We start from the raw sequence: 12,530 nt of genomic DNA, 5'->3' as shown, positions 1-12,530 counted from the left end.
AAAAGTTGTATATTTAGAAAAAAACACTATATTTAGCTATAAAATGAATAGTAGTAAAATTATTCCTGAACTGTTATAACTGGTAGATTTGTATTTTCAACTTGATACTTGATTAGTAATGGACCAGCTGCAAGAATCATAATTTTGTTAACAAAATCTTCCTGACATGTCTATTTTGCATTTAGTCCAATTTATTTGAATCTTATAGTATATGTTGTTTTATTATATAACTTTGATAACTGGTTATCTTCAGGAGTGGGAAAATACAGACCATTCAAGTGAAATGACCACTTATCCTGAGGTAACCTATTTTGTGTAACAGGTGCTATCAGACAATAATTTTTATTTTTCTGTGAATGTTTAAAATATAGTTTTTTTTAAATTATATTTATATTACATAATAAAGAAAATAAATATTTTTTGAATTTTTATTTCTCAAATTTTGAATTAAATAGTCAATTCCTTTTTTTTTTATCTTTGTACTCAATACCTCAATGCATTCTTTCATTGCAATATTACTATTTAATGTAGTCTGAGAAATCAAACAATGTGCATGTTGTTTTTATGCAGTTTGACTTCACTCAGAAACTAACAATTTTTTGATCTTTCAAAGCTGAATATGCAACTTTTTGGTTCTATGATATTTTTACACTGAAATCATAAACCAACTGCTACATTTCAGTCAGTCATTAAGATATGATAATACTTCTGTCAAGAATATCTAGTATTTTATTTGATGATTATTCAATTTGACATTCTTGTAGGTATCTTTGTGTTGCACTATGTACATTTGTGTTAAATATAATCATACAGTATTCATTTTCCAAAGGCCAAAACGTGAAGTGCATGCTGTCAGACAGGCACAAATTTTGAATTAACAATTAGTTACTCTATACCCAGGGTGGCCAAGCTCCTTGATAGTCCGAGCCATTTTTCAAAATTTGAAATTTTTCGCGAGCCGCAATTAAATACATATTAAAAGGTATGCAAAAAATTCCAGATTACAAATTATATCCGTAGCAAGAGTGATGCAAATTGTTTCCTCCAGAGCACAATGACAACTGTCTGTTGCAATGACAGTTTACAAATTCAAAATCGGTCTGGAGTCGGTCAATAACGGACGATTACGCCACTGTTTATGTTTGTTCGCGCAGTTTTCAATGAGTCATATCATTCTTAAGTTGGACGGAAATGAAATTTGTTACAACGTTGCACTTAGTCTTTCATATTTGTTGTTAGTAATTTAAAAGACATTTTGAAACACATACGGAACGATAATAATTTTTTAAAATATAATAACACAAAAAAGAAAAGGGAACTCGGGTACATTTATTGAGAGCCACAAATAATCCTTCAAAGAGCCGCATGTGGCTCGCGAGCCGCAGGTTGGCCACCCCAATAGTTGTAAATAAACATCATGGTTTCAAATAGTTTAACATCTACATTTTCGATAAATGTAATATTATTGAGAACTTTTTAAACAGTTAAAATGCTGCTTTCTTTATTTTCAATTTGGTTTTGTTGTGAATGACTTTTATCAGATAGTATATTCATGAATTCATTTATGTCAAAATTATTCTGCTGAAATTTTGAAATCATTTGATAGGTTCTTTTTGTGGCATAGCTTTTTCTCCCATATAATGTGCCTATCTTGAGTAATTTTATTTTTGCTTATTTTAATTGTTTATAAATGCTAAACTAATTTATTTACTCAAATTGTTTTAATATTTATAGCTTGAATTTATACAAAACTGTTGTGATCAAACTTAAAGTTGGCATGGATTTTTTAGGCAATTCAATACTAACAAAATATTTAACTGTTAAAACAATGCAGTTAGAATTATTGATATATTATACTGTGTATATCTATGTAATTGTTTTGGAGATAAGTGGATAAATCAAGTTCATTACAAATTTTATCATATATGCAAATGAAATATATGTATGAGAAGCCTATAGCCAGCCTATAGGTTCTGTTTTTATACAATATGAAAAATAAAATACTTTTTATAAAAATTGACTAATAGGAATGAATTAATTTCATTAGAAAACAAAACTTTTAAAAGAATGTTTTATATTATGTACTGTGTTTTTTTTATTTTCTCAATTAAACCCAAAGTCTTCAAATAAACTCAGGTTGAAAAGCATGGAAAGCATGTTAAAGTATATTACAAAGTATTAGATAATGTAGTTTAGTGACAGATAAGAAATTAACTAAAATTTTATCTTTCCATATTGTCTAAAGTAGGTCAGCACTTTCTATTCCAATTCAATCCTTCCAGTGTTCGGGCTGGATTTCCAAGGTTTGCAAAAAAATTTATGGAAATAAAATTATAAATATTGTTAAATATTGAATGTGGGAAAATTTTAATTGAGTTCATAAATTGAGAACTTACTAGCTAAATGGTAATTATGGAAATAAATTGGAGATGGTGAATTTGTACCCAGAGATCGTAGTTATCTTAACTACCATCTCCTGGTACAAACTCACCATCTCCAATTTATTTCCTGGTTCTGACACATTGAAACAGACAGAAATAACAACATAACAACTGTATCGAAAGACACCTAATCAGGTTAAGTGTGAGAACAGTAATTATTTCAAATGTCATAGCTGTAATCCATAAATACAGTTTTAGTAGTTCCAAAAATGTATGTGCAATTAGATATTTCTTTTTTACCCACTCATCTCCTGTTTCAAGATAATAAACCTTGACCTTGAGAAAATCCTGGGACTTTGGATAAACCCCAGAGGAAATTTACATTTTTAATAATAAACTCCGTGGGATTTAATTCAGGAAATATTTATAATTGATAAATGTAAAGCTGTTTCACATTCAAAATTAAATGTTATTTTGGATTGCCATCATGTCTGAACTGATGATAATTTAATAACATTGATAGAAGATTATTTAATAGTTTCAAATGTCCAGTTTTTAAAACAATTTTATTATTTACTGAATTGAATACAGTAGAGCGTCATTTATCCGAATCAATTGGGGACTGGGGTGGTTTGGATAACGAATCATGTACAAAAAAATATATTAATTTATTCCGTGTTGAAATTTCTCTCCGTTGCGTGTCGCTTTGTGTTGAATTTTCGTCGGTGTTAAGCCTAACGAAGACTATTGTATCATTAAAAATTATTTTTTTATTTTGTACAAACAAAATAAATTTATTGAAAAATATAAAAACAATAAAAAATTATACTTCAGATGTTAATTTAGTATCAAAAACGTAAAATATTTGAGTAACCCGAGAAATAGCCGAAGATTGCAGCGCTACAGCACTAGCGAAAATTTAAATTTGCTGACTGGAATGCTTTCGGATAATGGACGTTTTGGATAATCAGCTTTCGGATAAACGACACTCTACTGTAATTACATTTTTCATGTTAAATAAGTAATTGAATTTTTTTTCTGTTGTGTATAGTACTAAAGTTATTGGCAAAATAGAAATTTTATTGGACTTTCAATTATGTAATTATGAGAATGACTATAATTTTCAAGTATCTATATAAAAGAAATTTTTTTAAGGTTATGGAGTTAACTGGAAAATCAAATGATGAAGCAATTGTTGCTCTTCATGATTGTGACGATGATTTTGCAAAAGCAGTAGTTATGCTGTTGGATGGTAAACAGAATGAGGTATGCAATAATTTATTCTTATAGTTTGATAATTTTTTATAGGTAATTAAACAAGTTGTAAATGAAATTTTTTTATTAGTGATATTAATGGATAAATGAGAGAGGATTAATTATATTAAATGTAAATACAGGTATCCCTCATATAACATGGTAGTTACATTCCAAAAAAGTGCTGTGTTATGTGAATTCCTGCTATAAGAAACAAAGGACTAATGCAAAACATAGATTAGGTTCTAGAAATTAGCAAAAGTATACTATTCTTCTTCGTTGCTAAGAGAAAGACGTTTATTAAAGCAATCAATAATTTATTTCCAATCAATAATTAATTAACAATCACAATTAAAAGTATTGCATGACATATTAATTTTAGTTAAATGAGGACATTTTCTTCTTACAAAGTATTGTCATCGTCTCAGGTGTTTTGTTGATCTTGATCAGAAGTATCTGCAACATTTTCATATTTTTTAATTTTACCATAAAAATTTTTTATGGATGACAAAGTAAAAAAATGTTATTATTAATCAAAGATTTGTTCTAGTGGATTTAATTTGAAACATAAAGTTTGATTTCATATTATTTAAGAATATCATACTCCCTAATATTTGTTTTTATATTTTTACAAATTATCCTTAAAAGTTTTATATTAAACAAAAATAATAAATTATTAAATATTTATTTGTTGGTTTTAGCTTAAAAACAAGCTTTAAAAATGAAAAGCTAAAAATATTTGAGTTTTTTTTCCCTTATCTTTTGTCTCTGATAAAAGGCAGATAAGAGGAAAAAATGCAATCAACATTTTTAGGTTTTTTGTTTTTAAAGCTTGTTTTTAAGCTAAAACCAAGAAATATTGAATCTTTCCTGCTGTATTTTTTTTATAAATATTTGTTGTTTGTTTTTAGGGTGAATGGGAATTATCTGGTAAAAAGAAAAAGAATCGTCAGACTTCAACAGTGAAAACAGCTGAAACAAATGGTACTGATGTCAGTCCAAGTAACAAAGAGAATAGAGTACAAGGAGAGAGAAGTCGTAATCGCGACACTAAACTTCGTGAAGGGTCTCGAAACAGGGGTGGTCCTCCCAGGTTGAATAGGGGTGGGAGTGGTAGAAAATGTAATTATTATACTTTAAAGTTTGTAGTTACATTTGTATTAACATTGAGCTTATTTATTTCATTTAATTCTAAAGGGCGAAATAAAGAAAGTGAGAAAAATGAACGTAATTTAGAAGACAGACAAAGTTCAGAAGGAAGACATAGAGGAGGACGTGAGTCATTTGTTTTTGTGATTTACTGCTATCATAAATTATAACACTTAAAACTATTTAAAACATTCTTAGGTCGAGGCCGTGGAAGGGGAAATAGAAGTAGAACATTTCAAAATCGAGTAAATGATAGCTTTCCACAGTCCATAGACACGTGGACTAATAGCACAGCAGAGCAAGCAGATGCCAATAATACACCTATGACAGTTGGTGAGTTTCTTTTTATCTATTTCTGAATCTCAAATATTTTGAAAATGAGCCAATATCTAAACTTTCTAATGATCTATAATGTTTTGTGTGATGAGTTAACACACATTTTTATTATAATTGTTTCAGAAATTTAAATTTATGTAATTACATCAAAAATAATTTACAGGTAATTGGTCTGACTTCCCATCTACTGAAGATTGGAGTGAAGAAGATTGGACAGAAAGTGTAAATATCTGTGTATATTTTATTTACCATTTTTGAATATGATAGGTTAAAAATGATTAAATGACTATAATTTTCAAGTATCTATATAAAAGAAATTTTTTTAAGGTTATGGAGTTAACTGGAAAATCAAATGATGAAGCAATTGTTGCTCTTCATGATTGTGACGATGATTTTGCAAAAGCAGTAGTTATGCTGTTGGATGGTAAACAGAATGAGGTATGCAATAATTTATTCTTGTAGTTTGATAATTTTTTATAGGTAATTAAACAAGTTGTAAATGAAATTTTTTTATTAGTGATATTAATGGATAAATGAGAGAGGATTAATTATATTAAATGTAAATACAGGTATCCCTCATATAACATGGTAGTTACATTCCAAAAAAGTGCTGTGTTATGTGAATTCCTGCTATAAGAAACAAAGGACTAATGCAAAACATAGATTAGGTTCTAGAAATTAGCAAAAGTATACTATTCTTCTTCGTTGCTAAGAGAAAGACGTTTATTAAAGCAATCAATAATTTATTTCCAATCAATAATTAATTAACAATCACAATTAAAAGTATTGCATGACATATTAATTTTAGTTAAATGAGGACATTTTCTTCTTACAAAGTATTGTCATCGTCTCAGGTGTTTTGTTGATCTTGATCAGAAGTATCTGCAACATTTTCATATTTTTTAATTTTACCATAAAAATTTTTTATGGATGACAAAGTAAAAAAATGTTATTATTAATCAAAGATTTGTTCTAGTGGATTTAATTTGAAACATAAAGTTTGATTTCATATTATTTAAGAATATCATACTCCCTAATATTTGTTTTTATATTTTTACAAATTATCCTTAAAAGTTTTATATTAAACAAAAATAATAAATTATTAAATATTTATTTGTTGGTTTTAGCTTAAAAACAAGCTTTAAAAATGAAAAGCTAAAAATATTTGAGTTTTTTTTCCCTTATCTTTTGTCTCTGATAAAAGGCAGATAAGAGGAAAAAATGCAATCAACATTTTTAGGTTTTTTGTTTTTAAAGCTTGTTTTTAAGCTAAAACCAAGAAATATTGAATCTTTCCTGCTGTATTTTTTTTATAAATATTTGTTGTTTGTTTTTAGGGTGAATGGGAATTATCTGGTAAAAAGAAAAAGAATCGTCAGACTTCAACAGTGAAAACAGCTGAAACAAATGGTACTGATGTCAGTCCAAGTAACAAAGAGAATAGAGTACAAGGAGAGAGAAGTCGTAATCGCGACACTAAACTTCGTGAAGGGTCTCGAAACAGGGGTGGTCCTCCCAGGTTGAATAGGGGTGGGAGTGGTAGAAAATGTAATTATTATACTTTAAAGTTTAGTTACATTTGTATTAACAATGAGCTTATTTATTTCATTTAATTCTAAAGGGCGAAATAAAGAAAGTGAGAAAAATGAACGTAATTTAGAAGACAGACAAAGTTCAGAAGGAAGACATAGAGGAGGACGTGAGTCATTTGTTTTTGTGATTTACTGCTATCATAAATTATAACACTTAAAACTATTTAAAACATTCTTAGGTCGAGGCCGTGGAAGGGGAAATAGAAGTAGAACATTTCAAAATCGAGTAAATGATAGCTTTCCACAGTCCATAGACACGTGGACTAATAGCACAGCAGAGCAAGCAGATGCCAATAATACACCTATGACAGTTGGTGAGTTTCTTTTTATCTATTTCTGAATCTCAAATATTTTGAAAATGAGCCAATATCTAAACTTTCTAATGATCTATAATGTTTTGTGTGATGAGTTAACACACATTTTTATTATAATTGTTTCAGAAATTTAAATTTATGTAATTACATCAAAAATAATTTACAGGTAATTGGTCTGACTTCCCATCTACTGAAGATTGGAGTGAAGAAGATTGGACAGAAAGTGTAAATATCTGTGTATATTTTATTTACCATTTTTGAATATGATAGGTTAAAAATGATTAATGACTTGTACTGTACTTATGAGTTTTATAATATAATAGTGAATAGAAATAATATGTAAGTGTAATTTTATTCAGTTTCATTTATAAAAGCTATTTTAGAGATTTTAACTAACCTAAATACCTCCAAATTATTTGTTTTGAAAAAATTTTGCATATAAAATTAATTTCTTTTTGCAATAAAATCTAAGATTATTTTTTAATTTCTTTTGAAAGATAATTGTTAATTACAAATGAAAGAGCTTTTATTTTATTTGGAATACAGTAGAGCCTCGATTATCCGACCCAATTGGGGACTGGGGTTGGTCAGATAATTGAAAAGTCGGATAACCGAAAAGTATGAAAAAATCCATTATTAGTGTAGTATATTATTATATCCCATGTAATTAGTATATTAGTATATTGCTATTAACCTATTTCGCGTTGAATTTTCATCGATGTTAAGCCTAACAAAAATTTTTTAAAATAATAATCGTCACTATCATATCGTTAAAAATTAGAAAATTAAGCCTTGTTTAAATACCGGCTCCCTTTCATGGTCGAATGAGTGTTGCCAGCTAAAACACGTAAAAAATAATAATAAAGTAGCCAAGACAGCCAAATATTGTAGCGCCACATCACTAGCGGACATTTGAAATTTGCCGACTAGGACGGTCGGTTAACCGAGGTGTCGGTTAATCGGGGGTCGGATAATCGAGGCTCTACTGTAATAATAATCAATGATCTAATTGTACAAACTATTTAGTTAGAGAAATTATTAGTAATTCAGTTTTAGATGATTTTATTATTTTCACCAAGCACTTGAATGATTTTTCTGTTATACTTTCTTTAGTATAATGATTTTTCAATTAGTACAGTAGTCTCTCATTAATTTGCATGTAGAGAGAGAAATCAAATGAGCAATATATCAGATGGTGCAATTTAACTGATGTATCTATCCTCTTACTTTGTCTATTTTCAATCTCCATTTTGACTTGTATTTTTGTGGGTTGTATTTCATACAGTGGTTAGAGTAAGATGTTTCTTTCCCAGTAGAAATTCAATGACAACTGATTTTTTTAAAATTATTGGCTGAAGAATATTTGGAAGACCCCCCAAAAAAAAAAAATGCAAAATACCCAAAAGAGTGATATAATGCAGTGGTTCTCAACCTTTTTTGTTGATGTGCCCTATTAGCCCATTAGCTGTTTCTCAAGTACCTCTTATATTTTTGTATGTAAGTTTTATAATTACTGCATTAGATGTATACAGCCCTTATAACTGAGCGCCATAAAAAAACTAACTAACTATACCTAAAAGTGAATTACTTATTTTACATAAATAATAATAAATTTAATCAGGTACATACATTTATTTATTATTATTTGATAAGTATATTATATAAAATCACAGAAGTCATTTCAATTCATGTATAAATTACATTTCCTAAAAATAAATAATTATAATTAACAATAAAGAAAATTTAAATTATTCTACAATAATTTCTAACAAAATTTAATGGGATATTTGTTGCGATAAATCTTCAACAATTTTTTCAAAATTTGGTTCCCACTTACTAGACTACAGGTTCGCTCGGCACTAACGGCACAAATAGACAGGCAAATCAAGTGGATAAACAAGTTGTTTAGACTGTTAAGAGGGAAATCGATGTTCCTACTGCGATATTTTAAAGCAAGGTTTTGTCGTGTCTTATTTCTTGTGTTAATAATTTACAGCAAATTGATTAACATACACCATTTTATAATTAAAGTTAGATGTACTCCTTCAATTTATGCTCGTACCCTTAGGGGTACATGTACCCCCAGTTGAGAACCACTGATATAATGAAAGGCTACTGTACTTGCTAATTTTTTATTAATTAAGCATGCTTATTTTTCACTTTAATGTTTTGGTTATGATTTAGTTGATGTTTCTACTTTGTTTAAATGTTGTGTTAAATTTTTATTACTGATTGAGATTCTAAAACACTAAATATAAAAACAAGATGTGTAAGATGGGCTCAAATTTGACTCATCAAAAATTAGTCTCATCTAAATCTGCTGTTGTTGACACTTTCTGAAAACAAGAAAGAAAACAAATTTTTTTAGGAAGTGTCTAAAATTTTGTAGAACTGTAAAAATAACCTTAGTAAATACAGACCAGGGTCCAGATTCACAAACACCTCATAAGTTTCAACAAAATTCATCATAAGTTGTCAGATGCAAAGTCTTGTATTCATAGAACAAATCATAAGCTATGATATCATAAAAAGTCTAGTGAATACAGTAGAGCCTCGAAAACTCGGCACTCAATAACCCGGCACTCCGGATAACTCGGCCACACCCTGGCAGGGAAAAAAAATCCTTAGTTAATTAATTTTCATGATAAAGACAGCTTTATGCCTCATAAAGTATTTTTCTGAGGTTTGTCTTATCAGTAAATTACTGTACAGTGTATTCATTAATTTTCATTTTCATGTAGTAAAGGCTCTATGCCTTCATAAAAGATGTACTTTTCCTTTGTTTAATGGTATTTGGGCAGTTTATTCTCTGTTGTATTCTCAAGTAAACAATACATACAGTACAGTATTTTCTGAGGAAACACTCATACTTATTTTTTTTAACCCCATTCCCGATAACCTGACATTTTCACAAACTCAGCCACCCTTCAGTCCACATTAGGCTGAGTTTTCGAGGCTCTACTGTACTCTGATGTCTAATAGCACTTTTAGGTTAATGTACTGGGAAAGGTGGTATCTGAGTACTTAGGCACTATTGATAGAATTCCTCAGTGGAATTAAAACTGTTTATGAATGTCATAAGAAGAAATCTCATTTGTTATAATTTAACATAGTTCATTTGTTTAATAGAAAAAATAAGGTTAACTTCCTCCAAATTTCAATATTTTTATACTATCCATATTAATTTTGGGAAAATTTCATTTCATACCTAAGTTAGCTATGATTTTTTGTAGAAGTAAGTTTTAAGTATTATCTGTTATATATAAATTTACCTAAAAGTAATTTCTACTTGTTTTAATTCTAACAAAATAAAAATATCTTCTCCATCATCACAAGCATGTGAAGCAAGAAAATTTTGAAAATGCTTCACTTATAAACTTCTTTCTATTGGCTCTATTAAAATAAAAACAGTCACTATTGATGTCGTAAGACCTACTCTCATTACCAACCTCTTCTGTTTTATTATTAAGTGCTATTACTGTTTTGTGAAAATGAAATGTAAAATATCATTAGTTTCTGGGTACTTTATGACATTAGAATGGTTGCCAACCAGTGGTCCATGAGAAGATTTTTGTAGTCTGAGAAATTTGGACACTGATAAACTCAAGGTTATGCAAAGTACAGTCGACCCCCCCCCCATAACACGGTAGACATGTTTCGGTTTTTATGAATCCATTTTCTACGAGTCCAGCCAATCACAGCCCGGCACGTATGCAGTTTATGGACTACGACTGTTTGAAAGGTTTATTCCATAAAATTAATCGATTCTAGACTAATTCGACTCAACATTTCCAAAATATGTATAATTTTGTGGGAATAATCCATATAAACTATGCTATAAACAAAAAATTGTAGGATTACTTACTGACTGTGCATCGTTCAACTATGCCATTGCTTAAGCTTGTTTTTATCATAGAGCTTGTCATCAAATGGCACTCGCGCATGCTTCCTGATAAATTATTTTTTTTGCAAAAGATTTGCTGAACTTTGGAGACATCATTAATATAAATATAATTTTTATGGACGTTAAATAATAAATAGTTTTTAGTAGGTCTGCTGCTCGTTTAAACTCAATGGTTTGTGCAATATCCGCTATTGGTCTAGATTCGACTAATCCTGTTGCGACATGAGTTGGCGATGACGTTTTATCGAATTATAGGAGTTTTTTTAGCATGTTTGTACGAATACTGTTGCAATTTTTTCGCCGTGATATAGGAACCCATGTTATAGGGGGGTCGACTGTATTATGAAAGAAATACAAAATGTTTGGTTGTTTTTTGTCACTCGTCGGGTTATAGATGCTTGTATCATTTAAAAAATATTTTTGACAGTGGTTGATAGGATTCAAAGTTGTAAGTTTTAGTGGTCAGTGAGGTCAGAAAAGTTGGCAACTACTTCTGTATAGTATCTTATGAGACTATTCTTGAATCCAGGCTTAATTTTACAACATTTTAATTTTATGGAAATGTAATCATAATTATGATGTATCAATATCAATAGAGTTATTTACTTTGAAATGCCACAATTTTAATTCTTGGTAACTTAAACTGTATATTTTTTTATTATAAATGACTACATAATATTAATCAAAATTTTTGGAGCCATACTGTTCATTGTTATTGCTGCTATAGTTACTGCATGTTAAAAATAACTGTTTCTAAACTTAACAATTATTTTGTGCTAGTTTTTGTGGTATATTTAACTAAGATTAATCTTAAGCATGCAACAAGAGTGAGTGTGGAACTTCATGGGCACCAGATAGAAAATTAATTTGATGACTATACAAACAGTTTAAAGAAACAGGAAATATGTCCATAGTGAGTCTAAAACACTGCAAAAGCAAAGCATCTAATGGAAGCAAAGGTGGAAGAAATTCAAGAAAGTGTCATGAATAGCCCAACAATGAAGTCACTTCATAGAATTTCATTGGAGCAAGGAATTTTTTTTTAGAACAACTTGGCTTATTCTGCATAAAATGTTCTGTTCTGTAAAATGTTCTGTTACAAAATATATTTTGTAACAGAATAAAAATAAAATGTTCTGAATTAAAAATAAAATGTTCTGTTACAAAATATATTTTGTGTAGGCTTTGACAAAACAAGCAAAACTGAAATGAAGGACATTTTCCAAGGAATTCAGTGATTTGTTGGAAAGTGGCAAAATAAATTTTTTAATTCTTGCTTTGAAGACACTTAAAAAAAAATGCCCCATATATTGTAGAGGAATCCATTACTTGGTTTGTCAAACAACTCAATAAGGAAATTCTCAATCATGTTTTTGATATTTGCATTTGAATACACTAATCCAAAGTAAGCATGGCAGTTATGTTGAACATATAATGAAATAAAGTTTGTGTACTGATATTAGTCATTTAAACTACATATTCTTTTCATTATAAGTTATTAAGAATTAAAATTGTAGTGTTTTAAAGTAAGCACCTTATGTGTAAAAAATTTTTTGGCTAAAACAGTGTGAAGCATCAGTAGTAGTTCATTGTAACAATT

General features: G+C 28.9%; 1 protein-coding gene across 4 annotated transcripts in view; it reads left to right on the top strand.

Annotated features, from left to right (window-relative positions):
- The window catches only part of LOC111629082 (protein lingerer-like), a 90,957-nt gene that overhangs the window by 40,698 nt on the left and 37,729 nt on the right, over positions 1-12,530 (top strand). For all 4 annotated transcript variants that reach the window (XM_023372943.1, XM_023372942.1, XM_023372944.1 and 1 more), the window contains exons 4-8: positions 3,537-3,647; positions 4,547-4,757; positions 4,833-4,910; positions 4,983-5,117; positions 7,193-7,251. In XM_023372943.1, the coding sequence (XP_023228711.1) occupies positions 3,537-3,647; positions 4,547-4,757; positions 4,833-4,910; positions 4,983-5,117; positions 7,193-7,251 (594 nt within the window). The remainder of the gene's footprint in view (positions 1-3,536; positions 3,648-4,546; positions 4,758-4,832; positions 4,911-4,982; positions 5,118-7,192; positions 7,252-12,530) is intronic.

The sequence above is a fragment of the Centruroides sculpturatus genome, unplaced genomic scaffold (genome assembly GCF_000671375.1).
Source record: "Centruroides sculpturatus isolate CEXI.00-Female unplaced genomic scaffold, Cexi_2.0 scaffold411, whole genome shotgun sequence".
Classification (NCBI taxonomy): domain Eukaryota; kingdom Metazoa; phylum Arthropoda; class Arachnida; order Scorpiones; family Buthidae; genus Centruroides; species Centruroides sculpturatus.
Note: the sequence above shows the minus strand (reverse complement) of the source record. Positions and strands in the feature narration are given on the sequence as shown.